General features: G+C 41.9%; 1 protein-coding gene across 3 annotated transcripts in view; it reads left to right on the forward strand.

The window, feature by feature from the left end:
* DCAF10 (DDB1 and CUL4 associated factor 10) overlaps positions 1 to 21,062 on the forward strand; it is a 52,249-nt gene that overhangs the window by 12,646 nt on the left and 18,541 nt on the right. For 2 of the 3 annotated variants that reach the window (XM_008263653.4, XM_089318573.1), the window contains exons 2-3: positions 3,043 to 3,156; positions 18,822 to 19,019. In XM_008263653.4, the coding sequence (XP_008261875.2) occupies positions 3,043 to 3,156; positions 18,822 to 19,019 (312 nt within the window). The remainder of the gene's footprint in view (positions 1 to 3,042; positions 3,157 to 18,821; positions 19,020 to 21,062) is intronic. The other variant, XM_051843869.3, reaches the window with a different exon arrangement.

Below are 21,062 nucleotides of genomic sequence, written 5' to 3' on the forward strand. Positions count from 1 at the left end.
AGAGAGAGAGAGAGAGAAAGGTCTTCCTTTTCCGTTGGTTCACTCTCCAATGGCCGCCGCGGCCGGCGCGCTGCGACCGGCGCACCGCACTGATCCGATGGCAGGAGCCAGGAGCCAGGTGCTTTTCCTGGTCTCCCATGGGGTGCAGGGCCCAAGCACTTGGGCCATCCTCCACTGCACTCCCTGGCCACAGCAGAGAGCTGGCCTGGAAGAGGGGCAACCGGGACAGAATCCGGCGACCCGACCGGGACTAGAACCTGTTGTGCCGGCGCCGCTAGGCGGAGGATTAGCCTAGTGAGCCGCGGCGCCGGCCCCAGCATATGCTCTTAAGAGACACCAGAGTCCACAGAATCATGGCGGAACAGGGAGGGCTGGTGCCAGGAATCTGTAGTTCATAGGGATCCATTGTTTAAAAAGCTATCAGATGCATTGTGTTGACGACAGCATACTCCAAATCTACTTTCCCCTCGGGGAAGATGTTCTCTGTGTTTTTCAAAGGTGGCTATGGTGACGTAGCTGACTGTGGTGTTGAGAAATGTAGCCAAGCAGGAACAAAATCATGCTGTGCCGTTTAGGTTCAGTGTCTCTTTTTAGCCAGGTGAGGCATCCAACTCACAGCCGGGATCCCAGAGTGTAACCCTATGGTTCTGTTTCCCAAACTCCTTGGGTCTGCCAGCTGGATCTCCCACGAGATTTTCTTGTGAAAGGGGTGCTTAAGTAGCCTGGCTTGCAGCATACCTTGTAATGAAGCCCAGAAAAAACCAGACACCATGTGGACCACTCTGAGTCCCCACAATTGCACATCTGACACATTTCCAAATAGGGGAAGGGAGAAGGGGGACATCAAAAGTATTTGTTACATTTAAAAAGGGGGGAAGGGGAAAGAGCTGTGTCTGCATGCACCTTTTAACTTCCTTGAGCAATGGCACTGTGATGTTGCTTAAATAGTAACACACGGGCGTTTGCACAGTGAGTGCAAACACTGTTCATAATGTCCTAGCTAGAGACAGGTAGGCTCATAGGTTGGAAAACACTGTCATTAAGGGGATAAGTGAGAAATAAAATATTATACCATTATAAAAGATCTTCTGAGTAGTCAACTGCAGTGGCAAAAACATCCACGTGACAAAGCCCTTAAAACACAAATCTCGTTATTCTCACACAACTGCTAAAAAGTGTGCAGGTGTATTTATACTTGTTTTATCTGTCCTCATCTAAGGACATAAGAAATCTTGTTTATAAAATTAAGAAAAATCCGACAGGAACTTGATATACTTTTCCCTCCACAGAATAGCAGCTTTCAAGGCAAATTTCTTGGTATAAAGGTCCTAAATGTATATTCTGTTTTTTTGGTCTTAATAATTCAGAGTAAAATTCAAACCAGTAAAAGATAGGAGTAAGGGATAGTCAAGGAGAAAGTTCCAAAATGAGTTTGCTTCCCTTTTATTTCCTGTACTAGTGGAGTACAAGTAATGCTCTGCTCCTTCCCCAAAACTGAATCCAGCTGCTCCTGGAAGGTGATTCGAAGGATCTGCTGCAGTACAGAAATCACTAATTATTTTGGATCTATATCAGTCATTAAAAAGGCAACACAAATTCACTCATTTTTTTAAAAGATCTATTTATTTATTTGAAAGAGTTACACAGAGAAGGAGAGGCAGAAAGAGAGAGAGAGAGAGAGAATGAATCTTCCATCTGCTGTCTTACTCTCTAACTGGCCGCAACAGCCGGAGCTGTGCCGATCCGAAGCCAGGAGCCGCCTCCGTGTCTCCCATGTGGGTGCTGGGGCCCAAGGACTTGGGCTATCTTCTGCCTTCCCAGGCCACAGCAGAGAGCTGGATCAGAAGTGGAGCAGTCTGGACTCGAACCAGCACTCATATGGGATGTTGGTGCCGCAGGCAGTGGCTTTACCCGCTACACCACAGCGCCAGCCCCTCACTGTTCTTTTTTCATGTATGTGCATTGTTGAGATTCCAGACCCCAATGGGCCACTTGGCCCTGCTCCAAAGGCCTGCAATGCTGCCAGTTTTTTAATAATATGCATTTTCCATGAACTTTTTGAAGGCCCCTCATACATGTTTTTTTGTATTCATAAATGATTCTTTTTTAAAGATTCATTTGTTTTGAAAGTGAGAGTTAACAGGATCAGTTCTGTGGCATAGTTGGCTGTGGTGTTGGCATCCTGTTTGGGCACCCATTCAAGTCCCGGCTGCTCCACTTCTGATCCAGCTTCTTGCTAAATGTGCCTAGGAAAGCAGTGGAAGACGCCCCAATGCTTGGGCCCCTGCACTCACGTGGGAGAACCAGAAGAAGCTTCTGGCTCTTGACTTTGTATCTGCTCAGCTCTGGGCGTTGCAGTCATTTGGGGAGTGAACCAGCAGAGGAAGACCTTTCTTTTTCTCTACCTCTCGGTGTAACACTTTTAAACAAAATACATTTTAGAAAGAGAAAGCAAGCTTCCATCTGCTGGTTCACTTCCCAGATGGCTGCACCAGCCAGTGCTGGGCCAGGCCAAAGCCAGGAGTCAGGAGTCAGGAGCTTCATCTGGGTCTCCCAGGTGGGTGGCAGGGGCCCTAACACTTGGGTCATCTTCCACTACCTTTCCCAGGCCATTAGCCAGGAGTTGAATCAAAAATGGAGCAACCAGGACACGAACTGGTGCTCATATGGGATGTCGGCATTGTAGGTGGTGGCTTTACCTGCTGTGCTGCAACACAGTCCCCAATAAATGATTATTTTCTATAGATTAAATTCTCAGGAAAAAAACTACTGAATCAAAAGGTTTAAAATTTTGGTAGTTACTCTAAAGGTGCTCTCCAAACATAAGCTGTGCCAGTTTCTACTTCACTATCATACAGAGTGGGGAGAGAGAATCATTTCCTACCACTCTTGCCAACAGTGGGTAATAACAGTCTTTGGAATATGTGATAATAACATAACCAAAAAGAAAAATTCATCTGTAGCTGGTACAATTATAAATAAGTGAATATCAGTAACAATACTAGAAAACTAACCAAGAGAAATGTGTCATTTTGCTTTCAGATCAGTGCTGACAGTTGCTTGTGAACAGACTGAAGTTCTTCTTTTTGACCCAATATCTTCAAAGCACATAAAAACTCTTTCTGAAGCTCATGAAGACTGTGTGAATAATATCAGGTTAGTATTATAGTGAAAGAATGAACTTTATCAGTGTGGCCCAAAATAATCTGCTTTAAAAGTTGGTGAAAATATGTAATACTTTGTCTAGCAGTGCTAGATGATCTGTATTTATTAATTGAGAATATAATTCCTTGCATCTTTCTGAAATACATTTTTCACTTTCATTTGAATTTGTGTTTTCTTTTCCTTTATCAGGATCATTATTCTGAACTGCAGCCAAGTATTATACTAGTCCTATAATGCCTTTCTGCTATGATCTGTGTAGAAATTTGGCAGTCCTATTGTTTAGCCTCCCTCACCACCACCCCGCCAAATCCAAAGCCTTGAAAGGAAAAAACATGCACAGAGAGCTTCTTTGTAATTTGGGAAGTAAATTACAGTTGAATAGTTTCGTGGATTAATATGCAGTCATTAAAATGATGGTCATAAAGACTACATAGCAACATAGACTAATGCTTGGGAAATATAGGTTAAAATCAAGATAAAAATTGTACAAATACAAATTGCTGCAGAAAAAAATTAAAAGGATATATTTTTAAATGCTGTCAGTTGTTAGACTGAAAGGATAGGTTATAGGTAATTTTCTATTCTACACTTTATGTAATGAGATTGTTACTTGTATATTATGTGAGATTGTCACTTGTATAATTATTACTTTTAATGTTAGAAAAAAAGAAATGTGGAAATTACTTCTAATCAAGGTACTACTGAATTGTGATGTAACCTCAAGCTTTAAACACATAGAACAATGGGTTAAATAGCATAAAATGAGTAGCTAAATTCTAAAACAACCTAAACATCTTTGAGTGCCAGAAATGGAATGCAGACACAAAGCTGTGAGCAAGACTGAAACCACAGGCCTGCTGGGTTTTCAGTCTAGCACTGACATCTAATAGTTCTGCTCCTGTCAGACAGAAGCATTAAAACACACTGAAGTGCTTCACATGAGGCGGGAACCAGGGCCAGGGTCACCACCTAAAGCCAGGTGTTTGGTTGAAATGTCTGTCTCATTTGTGAAAGGCTGTAAAAAGAAAAAAAGCAGTTTCCTCCCTGGGGCTATGGGTTTCAGCTGATAGACACAGCCTCATCAATAGAAACTGAATGAAGCCACTTGCTGAGTCACTGACTGAATGTGTATATGTACTATTCCCAATATCACTGTGAAACTGGACCCCTGAAATGTCAGTTTAGGGCCAGCATGTAGACCCAATACCCAGAAGGCCCAGTGGAAGACAACTCTAAAACCATTGACTAGGAAGAGAGAAAAAAAATTAATCTGTCCTACTCAAAATGAGCCTATTAACCAACGTTCATAAGGACATCTAATATTAATATAACAAAATCAGCCACCACAACATTTTCTCTGAATGAAATTAATTTTATGGAGTAGTCCAACAAAAACTTCATTATAAAAAATAAATTATTTTATTTATTTTTTTTCGACTAGGTAATACATGCACGTGGTACAAAATTCAAAGGTACAAAGGGGTAAACAGTGAAAAGTAAGTCAATCTCCACCTCTGTCGCCTAGCCACCCAGTTTCCCTCCCCAGAGGCAACCACTATTAGAATTTTTGCTGTCTTTTCTGAGAGTTTATGCATGTATAAGCATATATATCTCTCTATACACACACACACACACACACACACACACAGAGTTATATGAATGGTAGCATTCTACACATGCTATTATGTATACTTTGCCTTTTTCACTTAACATATTTAGAGATCATTCCATATCAGTACCTATGGAATGATCTTACTCCTTTTAACGGCTGCATAGTATTCCATTGGTTGGGAAAACTTTTAAGCATTTTTCAGGATGCTCAGAGAAATAAATTAAGAGATACTTTACAGTTAAAGAGAACTGAAAATTTTTAAATGAAAGAGGTAAAACAAGCACAGGCTAATGTAGTTTAGAACCAAATAAAGCTCTTAGAAATTAAAAAAATGTAATTGGTCATAAAAAGCAAGAGATTGGATAAGATTTATCCTTTATACCATTGATGAATGTATTAGTGAGTTGGAAAATAGTACTAAAAACTTCTCCCAGAACACAGAAAAAAGGTAAAAATATTAAAGAGTAGTTAAAAGAAAGTTAAAGAAATTCTGATGTATATTAAGAATTCTAGAAAAAGAAAATGCAAAAAGGCCACCACCTGCAGTGCCAGCATCCCATGTGGGTGCTGGTTTGAGTCCTGGTTGCTCCACTTCAATCCAGCTTCCTGCTAGGACCTGGAAAAGCAGAAGATGGCCCAAGTCCTTGGGCCCCTGCACCCGCATGGGAGACTTGGAAGACGCTCCTGGCTCCTGGCTTCAGATTGTCCCAGTTCCAGCCATTATAGCCATTTGGGGAGTGAACCAGCAGATGGAAGACCTCTCTCTGCCTCTGCTTCTGTAACTCTGCCTTTCAAATAAATAAATCTTAAGAAGAAGAAGAAGAAAAATGCAGAGCCTGGTGGAAAACTTAATGTGTAATTGCTGAAGATTTGTGGTATTGAAGAAAGGAAGGACCTGAGTCCTCAAACTCAAAGTTAATTTACTGTGTCAAGCAGGTGAAATCAAGATATATACATAACTACCCAGGTTATAATGGTGACCTGTTAGAATATCAGAGGTCAAGAAAACATCTTAAAAGCCACCAAAGTTAGTAGCCACATTACTTAGAGATGTGATAATTCAGCTGAAAGATTCCTCATCAACAATGGTTGACACTAGGAGAAAGTAGAATAATACTAATATCTTGAATATTAAGAAAAAATAGAGCCGGCGCCGTGGCTCAATAGGCTAATCCTCCACCTTGCGGCGCCGGCACACCGGGTTCTAGTCCCGGTCGGGGAACCGGATTCTGTCCCGGTTGCCCCTCTTCCAGGCCAGCTCTCTGCTATGGCCAGGGAGTGCAGTGGAGGATGGCCCAGGTGCTTGGGCCCTGCACCCCATGGGAGACCAGGAAAAGCACCTGGCTCCTGGCTCCTGCCAGGATCAGCGCGGTGCGCCGGCTGCAGCGGCGGCCATTGGAGGGTGAACCAACGGCAAAGGAAGACCTTTCTCTCTCTGTCTCTCTCTCTCACTGTCCACTCTGCCAAAAAAAAAAAAAAAAAAAAAAAAAAAAAAAAAAAAAAAAAAAAAAGAAAAAATAATGCAGTATCATACTATATCCAGTTAAACAGGTAATCCAAATTGGAGAATTTTAATTAGGAAAATGTTATTAATGTTACTAGCTAAATGTTATAATTACTAATAGCAGGAAGAAAATAAGGTTTTTTGGAGGGAACTACATTTAAAACAATGTTTAGAAAAAGTGTTAAAACAAACTAGATTAGTACTAATAGAAATGTAATGTTAGGCACATGAATAATTTTCAATTGTGTTGTTACACTAAAAACTAACATTTTCAATAATTTATTTTATTAGGCCCAGTATGCCCAAAATGTTATCATTTCCACATGTAATCAATGTGAAAATATTGAGATTTTATTTTTTTGTAATGTTAAGTGTTAAATCCAGGGTATATTTACACTTAAAGCATATCTCACTTCAGATTGGCTACATATCAAGCTGCATGTGGCTAACGGCTGCCATACTAAATAGTGTAGGTTTAGACAGTAGCAACAGATTGAATGTACGGTGTAGCCTTGTTCAATAGGACAGTATAAAATTTTATAGGGTTGTGTCATATTCAAGAGGAAAATAGAAATATTAATTCAGACTTAAGAGTAATGAATAATTAAGTATATATGATGGAAAAATACCAGAAAGGTAATTAAAATAATGAAAATTCAATTTATAACTTTTTTTCCAGCCAAGGTGGAAGAAATATTGAAAACTTGACCAATTCAGGCGAAAACAAGGAAACTATTTTATTTTTAAAAATTTATTTAAAGATTTTTAAGTAAAGGGAAAGGGTGATAAATAGAAAATCATAAGTAACATTTCAAATATATAGATAGTTCACAATAAATATAAATGGGTTGATCTTTTAAAAATTTTTTCATTCATTTATTTTAATTTATTTGAAAGACACAGAAAGAGAGTTTTCATCTGCTAGTCACTGACCAAATGCCTGCAGCAGCTGGGGCTGAGCCAGGCTGAAGCCAGGAGCCTGGAAATCAGTCTGGGTCTTTCATGTGGGCAGGAAGGACACAGATACTTAAAGTGTCACCTGCTCCTTCCCACGGTGCACATTAGTGGAAAGCTAGAATTGAGGGGCCAGTGCCGTGGCTCACTAGGTTAATCCTCCGCCTGCAGCACTGGCATCCCATATGGGTGCTGGGTTTTAGTCCTGGTTGCTCCTCTGCCAGTCCAGCTCTCTGCTGTGGCCCGGGAGGGCAGTGGAGGATGGCCCAGGTGATTGGGCCCCTGCACCCACATGGGAGACCAGGAGGAAGCACCTGGCTTCTGACTTCGGATTGGTGTAGCTCCCGCCATAGCGGCCATTTGGGGGTTGAACCAACGGAAGGAAGACCTTTCTCTCTGTCTCTCTCACTGACTAACTCTATCTGTCAAATAAAAAAAAAATAAATTATTAAAAAAAAAAGCTGGAATTGAGTCCCAGAGCCAGGACTTGAACCCAGGTGCTCAATATGGGATATAGGTCCCCCCAAGTGTTTCAGCCACTGTGCTAAACACCTGTCCTGATCTTCCTTATTGAAAAATAGACAGTCAACACTTTGAGTACAAAAGAACAACATCAGTATATTCTTGTTTAGAGATACCAAAATAAAAGCACCCAGAAACAGGAAAAGAAAACTGCTAGAGATGATCAATATCTGACAAACGACCAAAGGCTTTATTAAGAATACAGTGTGACAGTATATATTAATAAAAGAAAAAACCTACCAAGAAGATATATAATTATGAACTGTGCACTTTAAATATAATTTTGATATATACAAGCAAAAACAGTTATGGAGAATTAGGAGTCTACAGTCACAGTGAGAAGTTTTAACATAGTTCTGTCCAAAACTAGTAAATCAAGTAAATACAAATTAGACTCTAGAAGAATTCAAAATATGCTGAATAATCTTCCTATTAAAAACAATATGCCATATAAAATGTGGTGAATTAAAAAAAATATTTATTTGAAAGGTAGAGTTACAGAGAGGCAGAGGCAGAGAGAAAAAGGGGTCTTCCATCTGCTGGTTCACTTCCCAGTTGGCCTTATCAGTCGGAGCTGTGCCGATCTGAAACCAGGAGCCAGGAGTTTCTTCTGGGTCTCCCACACTGGTGTAGGGACCCAAGGAGTTGGGCCATCTTCTGCTTTCCCAGGCCATAGCAGAGAGCTTGATCAGAAATGGTGCAGCCAGGATTTGAACTGGTGCCCGTATAGGATGCCGGCATTGCAGGTGGCAGCTTTACCTGCTTTACCACAGCTCTGGCCCTGATAATAGGTGTTTTTAATGTGTGGTTGAGCTGATAAGAAAGAAAGGAATCCTTGGGTCAAAAAGGACATGGAAACAGGATTACAAGAAAGTATGAACAACAGATACTGAGCTGCTTTTTCCCTGGAGGCATCTGCCAGCTGCCGGTGATCTGGAGCTTCCATTCTGACAGATATGCAGAGTACTGGGGACAGGAGAATTAATTTTAGTGCCAGTTCAACGTAAGGCATCTAGTAAAGACTCTGTGTAGGAGTGGGATCACAGAGGGTTTACTCAGCATAAAGGTGATCTAGAAATAAACCCTGTTCATCTACACTGTGTCTTTGGGAGGAGGTGTCAGGAACTCAGAATATCTAACTGCAAACCAGTGCTCATACATGTGTGGGACCCAAATTCAAACTACAGTATGATCCAGAACCTCCAGCTAACAATTTTTAATTGGCTACAGGTTGGAAGTGCTGTCAGGTTCCTACAAAAAGAAATGCAGATCACTGGAGGAGAAAACCCAGTGTAAGAAAAAAATCAGTTGTTTCCAAATTAGTCTATAAATTTATGCAGTTTTGTTAAAATAACAAGATTTTTCATTAAACATAATTTTCCAATTTATATTGGGACAGGCATTTAGCCTAGTGGTTAAGATGCCTGTATTTGAGTACCTGAGTTAAATGCCTGGCTCCAGATTCTGACTCCAGCATCTTACTAATGCAGAACCTGGGAAGCAGTGGTGATGGCCCAAGTAATTGGGTCCTGGCCACCTAGGTGAGAGACTTGGGCTGAGTTCTCAGCTGTTGGCTTTGGCTGGCTCAGTCTTAGCCATTATAGGCATTTAGGAGTTCTTTCTCTATAAAAAAAAAATTAATTAGCTAATTAAATTTATATTGGACATCAGAGTACAGAGTACTACAAATAGCTGAGACAGTTTTGAAGAACACTAAGATAGTGGAAGCAATCACCTACCCAGATATCAAACTGTCTTAGGACAGGGGTAGATTAAGTGATGATGGGATGAACTAGGGTTTCCAGAAATAGACCTGTGAATACATGGAAATTAAATGAAAAGAGAGACTTGGTTATTTATATGTGAAAATAAAACTAGATCTCTACTTCACACCATAACTAAAAATAGTTTCCAGTGAAAGATCTTAATTCTGAAAGCAAGTCTTTAAAGCTTTAGAATAAAGTATATATTTATCTCTTGTGAAGGCGTTTTTAAGAAACAGAAGTGCAAAGGATTAAAAATTCAGCTTGAATGCGTGAAAATTTAAAACTTTATTATAACCAAAGACATTATCCTAGTTTGAGAAGATAAGCTGTAGACTGGTGGTAAAATATATCTTCAGTGCACATAACCAGAAAAGAATTACTATCTAAAATATATAAGATAGTAACCCTATGCAGAATAGTCAGAGACTCAGAAGAGAAATACAATGAACAATAAATATGGAAAGATGATTTTCAAGCTTACTAGGCATCATGGAGATGCATAAATAACCATGAAGAAATGCTAAGTATTGTCAAAGATGGTGAGAAATTGAAACTTTTTAAAAGAATTGATGGAATATAAATTGGTAACATTATTTTGAAGAGCAGTTTTGCAATATCTGGTGAAGCTGAGAATCACTTTTTTTTAAGAAGTCAGTGCACATGTGAACAAGGAGTTATGTAAGAAGTTTCATTTTGTCGTTGTTAGTAATAGAAGTTGGAAACTGGAATGTCCATTAAGAGGAAAACATAATTTCGGTGTACTCATACAATGGAATACTATACAGTTCAAATAAACGAGCTGAAGCCATCAGCATCTGATATGCATCTCAAATTTAAGGTTGAGGCAGAAAAGCAAATTATAGAATGAGCTGTATAGTGTGATACCATTTATATAAAGTTTGCAAACTTCACATATGTAAGCTTGATAAAAGCATGCATTTATGCTTGTTCTCTGCTCTCTCAGCACCTGAAACTCTAAGCAATACCATAAATTATTTATGGATACATAACTCATTCACAGTATAAAAAAACTTGCATGGGGAATGACAACATATTTTGGATAGTGGTTCCCTCTGGAGAGGGAGGGAAGGGAATGGGGTTGGGGAGGGATTACACAATGTACTTTAACTATATTTTTAATGCTGAAAAATAAATCAAAGATAACAAAATGTTAAAATTTAATGAAGCTGGGTGGTGGTATCATAGGTGTTTTTATATAATTTTCTCTATTTCTAATATTTTTTAATTTAAAAATTTCTTTTTTCAAAAAGAAAAGACTGTTAAGTTATTTGCCCCTACTCAACATGACTTTGACTAATCCACTGTTAGAATTTGTGTTCTTCATATCAGCTTTCATTTGCTACTGTCAGTGTGACGCCACAGCATCCCATGCCTACACATTTGAATTTACTTCTGATCTGGTGATTAAAGAAATGCATTTTGATGCTTCAGAAGTAAATATAATTTAAGAATTTTGATGAGGATCTCAAGGGTCTCCTGGTGCATGAGCTTAATTGTGCATTACTTATAATACTAACTTCCATTTTTTGAGTGCTTACTATGTATATTTCTGCGAAGCACTTTTCATACATTATATTGTTTAATCTTCATAGTATCCCCATGTGAGACAGACATTGTGACTATTTCATAGAATGCAGAAACTGCAACTCAAATAAAAAGGCTTGCACAAGGTCTTACAAATGTTAAGTGGTAGAGCTAGATTTCATACTCAGTTCTATTAGACCATCTCACTATACTCAGAGATGTGGGCGTGCATTTCCGCTTTAGTTCTAGATAGTTGTTGTGCAGATACTTGGTGATGTTTTCTGATGCATTTCTTTTTTTTAAGAGAGTTTTATTTAGGCCGGTGCCTTGGCTCACTTGGCTAATCCTCCGCCTGCGGCGTCAGCACCCCAGGTTCTAGGCCCGGTTGGGGCTCCGGATTCTGTCCTGGTTGCTACTTTTCCAGTCCAGCGCTCTGCTGTGGCCTGCGAAGGCAGTGGAGGATGGCCCAAGTGCTTGGGCCCTGTACCTGCATGGGAGACCAGGAGGAAGCACCTGGCTCCTGGCTTCGGATCAGCGTGGTGCGCCGGCTGTAGCGGCCATTTGGGGGATGAACCAACAGAAAAAGGAAGACCTTTCTATCTGTCTCTCTCTCTCTAACTCTGCCTGTCAAAAAAAGAGAAAAGTTTTATTTATTTATTTATTTATTTATTTATTTATTTATTTATTTATTTTTTGACAGGCAGAGTGGACAGTGAGAGAGAGAGAGACAGAGAGAGAAAGGTCTTCCTTTTGCCGTTGGTTCACCTTCCAATGGCCGCCGCTGCAGCCGGCGCACCGCGCTGATCCGATGGCAGGAGCCAGGATCCAGGTGCTTTTCCTGGTCTCCCATGGGGTGCAGGGCCCAAGCACCTGGGCTGTCCTCCACTGCACTCCCTGGCCATAGCAGAGAGCTGGCCTGGAAGAGGGGCAACCGGGACAGAATCCGGCGCCCCAACCGGGACTAGAACCCGGTGTGCCAGCGCCGCAAGGTGGAGGATTAGCCTATTGAGCCACGGCGCCGGCGAAAAGTTTTATTTATTAAAAGAGTTACAGCAAGAAAGAAATATCTTCTGTCTGCCGAGAGAAAGAGAATGAGGACCTTCCATCTGCCAGTTCACTCCCTAAATGGCTGCAATGACCAGGGCTGAGCCAGCCAAAGCCAGAAGCCAGGAGGTTCATCCAGGCTCTCTCATGGATGACAGGGGCCCAAGTACTTGAGCCACCCTCCACCACTTTTCCCAGGTCATTAACAGGGAGGTGGATCAGAAGTAGAGCAGCCAGGAAACAAATAGGCGCCCGTATGAGATACCGGCATCACAGGCAGTCACTTTACCCAGTACACCACAACCCTAAAATGAAAACATTTTAGTTGGAGAGAATATTTTCTGTTGCTTCACATTTTGGGAAAGTAAGGGGAAAAGTCTGTAATTTAGATTATACAAACTTCTTATTCGTGAGAATTCTGTGTATAAATTTAAGAGTTCATTCAGTAATCCAGGTGCTGGTTGTCCTAACTGAACACAATTAAGAGGTTTCAGGAATAAGTCTGAAGTCATCATAAGAATATTTACTTAGCAAGGTGACAGTTAAAACATTGGTGTCCTTTTACGTATACCAGGAACTAGTTTTCCTTCTGCTGTTTTTGTTGGTCTTTTGCTGATTGTTTTATTTCGAACAATATAATGAAATGCAATGCTTATTATTAGTGCAAATGTGAAAATTTTTTTTTTTTTGACAGGCAGAGTGGACAGTGATAGAAAGGTCTTCCTTTTTGCCGTTGGTTCACCCTCCAATGGCTGCCGCGGCCGGCGCATCGCACTGATTCGAAGCCAGGAGCCAGGTACTTCTCCTGGTCTCCCATGGGGTGCAGGGCCCAAGCATTTGGGCCATCCTCCACTGCACTCCCAGGCCATAGCAGAGAGCTGGCCTGGAAGAGGGGCAACCGGGACAGAATCCGGCGCCCCGACAGGGACTAGAACCCGGTGTGCCGGCACCACAAGGCGGAGGATTAGCCTATTGAGCCATGGTGCCAGCCTATGTGAAATTTCTTTATCTTGCAAAGGGTATAGAATTTCACAAAACCCTGAAAGGGATATCATTAAGTTACATTTAAAATGATTGGCAAATGAGGGTCTGATACAATTAATTAGATAACTTATCAAATAGAAAATGACAAATGATGGTATATTAGACACTTCACAGAGTATGTGAGCATCTCACAGGACAACGAAGAGACTTTTGGGAAAATTAATAAGCCCTTAAATGATCTTCTACTTGACTAATACAAAAATATTAAGAATGCCATTTGCTACTATCACAATTTCATTGGCAAAATTATATAAAAAAGGGCTGGCGCTGCGGCTCAATAGGCTAATCCTCCGCCTGCGGCGCCAGCACACCGGATTCTGTCCCGGTTGCTCCTCTTCCAGTCTAGCTCTCTGCTGTGGCCCGGGAGTGCAGTGGAGGATGGCCCAAGTGCTTGGGCCTTGCACCCACATGGGAGACCAGGAGAAGCACCTGGCTCCTGGCTTCGAATCAGCGTGGTGCGCCGGCCACGGCGGCCATTGGAGGGTGAACCAACGGCAAAAGGAAGACCTTTCTCTCTGTCTCTTTCTCACTGTCCACTCTGCCTGTCAAAAAAAAATTATATAAAAAACACGTTTAACTCATTCTTATCCTAAGAATTTGCATTTAGTTAAATGGGAAAAGGTTATTTGCATTATTTAGTTTTAAAATGCTATTTTAAGAACATTCATTTTTATTTCCTTGTATTGTATATATCTTACGCATATATACCATGTATATAAATTATCTTCTGGTAATACCGACCTTTATTCCGGTAAAGTGAGCTGCTATCTGCTAGTCACTCCACAGATGCCCACAGTAGCCCCAGCTAAGGCAAAAGTCAGGAGCTAGAAACTGAATCCAGGTCTCCTACATAAGCAGTAGGAACCCAATTACTTGAGCCATCACTACTGCCTTCCGGGGTCTGAATTAGCAGGAAACTGGAGTCAGTAGCCACAGCTGGGTATATGAAATTAGGTACTCCAGTATTACATGCAGGTTTTATCTGCTAGGATAAATGCCATCCTGACCAATACTCAAGCTAACTAAACTGGAAGTATAGAATTTCTCATTAAGATATACTTAATTTGGGGCCTCCACCTATGGTGCTGGCATCACGTATAGATGCTGGTTCAAGTCCCAGCTGCTATCAATCCAGCTGGATTATACACCTGGGAAAGCAATGGAAGGCGGCCCAAGTGCTTGGGCCCCTGCACCCATGTGGGAGACCCCAGGGGAGTTCCTGGATCCTGACATTAGACCAGCCCAGTTCCAGCCATTGTAACTGTTTGGGGAGTGAACCAGAGGATGGAAGATCTGTCTCTTCCTCGCCTCCTCCCTCTTTAACACTGCCTTTCAAATAAATAAATAAATCTTTTTTTTTTTTTAAGATATACTTAACTGAAAATTATTACCTCTTATTTCAAGATTATATTCTTTCTACATTTTTGGTATTAAAATAGTTCATGCAATGATTAGTTTTTCAAAATGACTTTAAAGCAAAAATTTAAAAGCTGACACTTTTTAAGATTTTATTTATTTGAGAGGTAGAGTTACAGACAGAGGGAAAGCAGGCAGAGAGAAAGGTCTTCCTTCTACTGGTTCACTCCCCAAATGGCCACAACAGCCGGAACTGAGCTGATCAGGAGCTCTTCCAGGTCTCCCATGTAGGTGCAGAGGCCCAAGGACTTGGGCCATCATCCACTGCTTTCTCAGGCCATAGCAGAGAGCTGGATTGGAAGTGGAGCAGCTGGGACTTGAACCGGCGCCCATTTGGGATTCCAGTGCCACAGGCTGAGAAGTTACCTACTTTGCCACAACACCAGCCTCACTCATTTTGTCTTGTTTTGGGAACCTAGCCATCTCAGGCATCTTTCTGTAACTCCCATGTAATCATCTCAGTCTCTTCCTTAAAACTCTTTAGATGGACCCCTGTGGCCCATAGCAGTTTAATCCCACTGGGATTTAATTTATATGTGCATTAAGTATTTTCTGTAGACTGAATTAAACATTTTTTTTTTAAGATTTATTTGATAGAGTTACACAGAGAGGGAAGGAGAGGCAGAGAGAGAGGTCTTCCATCCACTGGTTCACTTCCCAGTTGGCCTCATCAGCTGGAGCTGCGCTGATCTGAAGCCAGGAGCCAAGAGTTCCTTCTGGGTCTCCCACGTGGGTGCAGGGACCCAAGGAGTTGGGCCATCTTCTACTGCTTTCCCAGGCTATAGCAGAGAGCTGGATGGGAAGTGGAGCAGCCAGGACTTGAACTGGCGCCCACGTGGGATGCCAGCACTGCAGGCCAGGGCTTTAACCCACTGTGCCATAATGCCGGCCCCTGAATTAAACATCTTTATTATGTTTTTTTCTAAATTTTTCAGTGATGTTCAGTTTTATTTAAAGTTTGACTTTCCAGTAACCTTTTGTATTTTAAAATATTTTTGTGTTTTTCGCATATACTTTCTGTAAGTGTGAAAGTCATTAGTTTTTTTAAAAGCTCATGAGTAAAGATAATTCTTTAAGAGAAAATATGGATTTGATAATATAAGAACCAAAATTTTGATATAGTAAGAAAACATAAGCCACACGAATAGAAGTATATGTAAAAAATAGGAAGGTACTTCAAAAAGTTCATGGAAAATAAGATTTATTTTCATTTAAATCATGTTTAAATTCCTACGTAGTTTTTCCATAATACTCACTTTTCCACAAACTTTTTGAAGACCTTGGTATATGAAACATACTAAAGGGAAATTCTTACAGCTTAGTAACACTATAGTTGTAAAATCAGCAAGGGGTATGAACAGCAGTTCATAAAGAAATATAATTTTGGGGGGGGCAACACTGTGCACAGTGGGTTAACGCCCTGGCCTGAAACACCAGCGTCCCATATGTGCGCTGATATGAGACCCGGCTGTGCCGCTTCCAATCCAGCTCTCTGCTGTGGCCTGGGAAAGCAGTAGAAAATGGCCCAAGTCCTTGGGCCCCTGCACCTGCATGGGAGAACAGGAAGAAATTCCTGGCTCCTGGCTTCGGATCTGCGCAGCTCCAGCCATTGTGGCCAATTGGGGAGTGAACCATCGGATGGTAGACCTCTTTCTTTCTCTGCCTCTCCTTTGTCTGTGTAATTCTGACTTTCAAATAAGTCTCTCTTTTTTTTTTTTTTTTTTTTTTTGACAGAGTGGACAGTGAGAAAGAGAGACAGAGAGAAAGGTCTTCCTTTGCCGTTGGTTCATCCTCCAGTGGCTGCCGCGGCCGGCGCATTGCGCTGATCCGAAGCCAGTAGCCAGGTGCTTCTCCTGGTCTCCCATGGGGTGCAGGGCCCCAAGCACTTGGGCCATCCTCCACTGCACTCCCGGGCCACAGCAGAGAGCTGGCCTGGAAGAGGGGCAACCGGGACAGAATCCGGCGCCCCGACTGGGACTAGAACCCGGTGTGCCGGCGCTGCAAGGTGGAGGATTAGTCTAGTGAGCCGCAGTGCCGGCCTCAAATAAGTCTTAAAAAAAGAAATATAATTTGCTAATTAATGTGAAAAAGTTACTGCAAATAAGAGTTTCAATTTAAAACAACATGATACTTTTCCCCTAGCACTTAGCAGAATATTTTTTTAAGATTTTTATTTGAAAGGCGGAGTTACAGAGATGCAGAGGCAGAGAGAAAGACATCTTGCATCCACTGATTCACTCTCCAAATGGCTGCAATGACCAGAGCTGCACCAAATGAACCAAAGCCAGGAGTTTCTTCCAGGTCTGCTATGCAGGTGTAGTGGCCCAAGGATTTAGGTCATCTTCTACTGTTTTCCCAGGCCATAGCAGAGAGCTGGATTGGAAGTGGAGCAGTCAGGACTCAAACTGGTGCCCATATGTGATGCTAGCACTGTAGGCAGTAGCTTTTACCTGCTAGGCCACAGTGCTGGCCCCCCCTTGAAGGTGCAGGGGCCCAAGCACTTGGGCCATCTTCTGCTGCTTTCCCAGGCCATAGCAGAGAGCTGGATTGGAAGTAGAGCAGTGGGGACTCAACTGTAGTCCACAGGGGATGCCCCCACTGGCCCTCCCAAATCCTCTTTTAAAGTCCATTCAAATTACACCACCCTCTTCTTTTGCTATTCCACATAATTATTGTGTGTAATTATGTATTTATTATCTCTCTTCCACTAGGCAAAGAGCTCTTCTTTATTTATTAATAGATATTTGTTCAGTGCATATGTGCCTGGCTGGCACTACATTGGGTACTACAGATCCAACCATAAACTGGGCAGACAGGTTGCCCCTGCCTGCAAGGAGTTTGTAGCCTTGTCAAGTTATTCCTTCTACTACATTAAGTATTGTAAGTGTAGAGTGCTTTGGGAACTTAGAGAATTGGTAGATCTACCCCTGGCTAGGTAGAGAAAAGGCTTCCCCCAGAAGAAGACAGCCAAATATTAAGAAAGCAAGAGTTGGTCAGATCAAGGAGTGTGGGAAAAGTAGCTTTAGGTAGCAGAACCAGCCATATAGACTGGAATTTTATATCCATGACAAGTTTCAGGAAGATTATTATGGTGTCTAAGCATCTTGAATTTGATTTCTGATGAGAACTGGATACAAATTTTCTCCTGGAGGAAGCTCCAGAATTCATTTCTTCTGCAAGAGATTAGGAAGTTATACCTATGGATAGTTTTCAAAAAGTTCATGGACAATGTATATTATGAAAAAACTATCCAGTGATTTCAGACTCTTTGGGCACCAAAACTTTTAATTCCATTTTCCATGAATTTTTTTCTTAAGATTGATTGAAAGTCAGAGTTACACACAGAGAGAGAAAGGTCTTCCATCTGATGGTTCACTCCCAATTGGCCACAATGGCCAGAGCTGCGGCAGTCCAAAGCCAGGAGCTTCTTCTGAGTCTCCCACATGGGTACAGGGGCCCAAGGAATTGGGCCATCTTCCACTGCCTTACCAGGCCATAGCAGAGAACTGGACTGGAAGTGGAGCAGCCAGGACTCGAACCAGTGCCCATATGGGATGCTGGTGCTTCAGGCCAGAGCGTTAACCACCTGTTCCACAGCGCCAGCCCCCTCCATGAATTTTTAAAAATACCCTCATAATAACACGTGCTAGAGAAAGCATCCTAAAGTATTTGAGTAAAATAAATTCTAAGGATTGATAAACTGTAAAATTGATAGAGTATTCTACTCTTGTAATCTTGACTGGGCCTAATAAAATGTTGTGAAGTGAGATTTGGGGACTGCCTTGTAATTGATTAGAAATCGCAATTTAAATAGCAGTTTTTGCCTATAAATATGTTCTAAAGATGTTACATGCAGTGAAGATATTTCTCCTGATTTTGAACTTTTTATACTTAATATGTCTCCCTAAGCTATCAAGTCTTCAAAACCCCCTGTTAATTTTCATTTTTGTTTCCCATGGATTCTAAAATTACCTTCTTCCTTCTACTTTTCTCCACTTACCCCTACTTCCAGCTCCAAATAAAAATAATTTAAAGCAAATGGATCCAATAATAGTGTGGCTCTCATTAAATGATAGTCTCCTGAGCCTCTATGATTATGTGAATTATACTTTGACGGAATCATGGGGTTATACAGTGACTTTGTAGTTCTTTCATCTTTTTTCTCTTTCTGGATCAGGTAATTAGGCTAGACTGTTTCTCAAATCAAGTTTCCTTAAAAGTGAACAAATTTTTCTTTTCTGCTTTATAGATTTCTTGATAACCGGCTGTTTGCTACCTGCTCTGATGACACTACAATAGCACTATGGGATCTGAGAAAATTGAACACCAAAGTATGCACTTTACATGGTCATACTAGCTGGGTGAAGAACATCGAATATGATACTAATACAAGACTCTTAGTAACATCAGGATTTGATGGAAATGTCATTATTTGGGACACTAACAGGTTTGTGAATAGACTGTTAGGATTACAAATAAAATCTTTTTAATATAGCTAATAGCTGGCTTTAGGAAATCAAAGGGATTCCATGTTGTAATAAGACTAAGTGCAAGTAACAACTGGAAAAACAGTTACTGATGAAAACTGTATTATAAAATGAATTTCCTTTGTGAAACTGTTTCTGGTCCTTCAATTCTAAAGCTAAGAGTTTTGAAATTTACACTTTTCTTTTCATGCTTTAAAAGAGTAGTTATCATTTGGAGTGGTATGGATCCTAAAGGTAATGTTTGAAAATAACGTGTGGGGCAAGTTCAGTTGTCACTACTGGGGAAGAGAGGACCTCTCCTGGATTTTAGTGGGCAGGAACCACAGTTTCCAAACACCCTACAGCATATGGGAATTTGCACAGTGGGCCAGTTGTCCTACCTAAAATGCCACTTATGCCTGTTATGAAACATTAAGAAAATGTTTCCTTATAGAGAAATTAAGGAATAGTTTGAGAAATAAAATATTGCTGTTGCTAGCTTTGGTGAAATAATATAGTAACACATCAGGATTGTTTGTGAAGTATTTTTCCCCAGCAATTAAAAAAATCCACTTTTTACATAGAAAGAGTTAGAGGCCGAGAAAGAGATCTTCCATCCGCTGGTTCACTCCCCAGTTGACCACAATGACCAAAGCCAGGAGCTTCTTCCAGGTCTCTCACACAGGTGCAATCTTCCCCTGTTTTCCCAGGCCATAGCAGAGAGCTGGATCAGAGGTGGAGCAGCCAGAACTTCAACCGGTGCCCATATGGGATACCTGCACTGCAGGCAGCGGCTATACCTGTGACACCACAGTGCTGGCCCCTTAAAGTGGATATTCTTAAAAGCTCTCTAGATACATGAGCATTATTTGCGTAGACGATAGAGCTATTGATTATCTTTTTAAAATTTATTCATATATTTGAAAGGCAGAGTTTACAGAGAGATCTTCCATCTGCTGGTTTACTCAAATAGCTGCAACGGCTAGAGCTGGGCCAGTCCAAAGCCGGGAGCTGGATTGGAAGTGGAGCATCCAGGACTCGAACCAGTGCCCATGTGGGATACCAGCGTCACAGGCAGCGACCTTATCCGCTATGCCACAATGTTGCCCCCTCCCTCCCTTTAAAAAAATATTTATTTGAAGGCAGAGTTACAAGTGGAGAGGACCTCCATCCACTGGTTCACTCCCCAGATGGCCGCAATAGCTGGAGCTGTGCCAATCCAAAGCCAGGAGCTGTTTCTGAGTCTCCTACGTGGGTGCAGGGGCCCGAGAACCTGGGCCATCTTCTTTCCCAGGCCATAGCAGAGCACTGGATCAGAAGTGGAGCAGCCGGCACCCATACAAGATGCCAGCACTGCAGGCGGCAGCTTTACCTGGTACACCACAGCGCTGGCCCCGCCTTTATTTTCTTTTAAAGGTTTATGTGTCTATTTGAAAGGCAGAGCAACAGATAGAGAAGAAAAGAGATCTTGCATCCACTGGTTCAATCCCTAAATGCCTGCAAGAACCAGGGGTAGGCCAGGCCAAAGCTAAGATTCAAGAACTTGATCCATGGCCGACGCCATGGCTCAATAGGCTAATCCTCCACCTGCGGCGCTGGCACACAGGGTTCTAGACCCGGGTCGGGTCGCTGGAATCTGTCCTGGTTGCTCCTCCTCCAGGCCAGCTCTCTGCTGTGGCCTGGGAGCGCAGTGGAGGATGGCCCAAGTGCTTGGGCCCTGCACCCGCATGGGAGTCCAGGAGAAGCACCTGGCTCCTGACTTCGGATCGGTGCGGCGGCCATTGGAGGGTGAACCAATGGCAAATGGAAGACCTTTCTCTCTGTCTCTCTCTCTGACTGTCCACTCTGCCTGTCAAAAAAACAAAAACTCAATCCAGGCTGATCACGTGGGTGGCAAGAACCCAAGACTTAGGCCATCATGCACTGCTTCCCAAGCTTATTAGCAGAAGTTGAATTGGAAGCACACAGCAGCTGGGACTTGAAACAAACCCTCTGGTAGGGGATACGGGCACTCTGAGCTGCAG

Source organism: Oryctolagus cuniculus, chromosome 1 (assembly GCF_051225735.1).
Source record: "Oryctolagus cuniculus isolate XC-2025 breed Fujian yellow rabbit chromosome 1, ASM5122573v1, whole genome shotgun sequence".
In the NCBI taxonomy this organism is placed as follows: Eukaryota; Metazoa; Chordata; class Mammalia; order Lagomorpha; family Leporidae; genus Oryctolagus; species Oryctolagus cuniculus.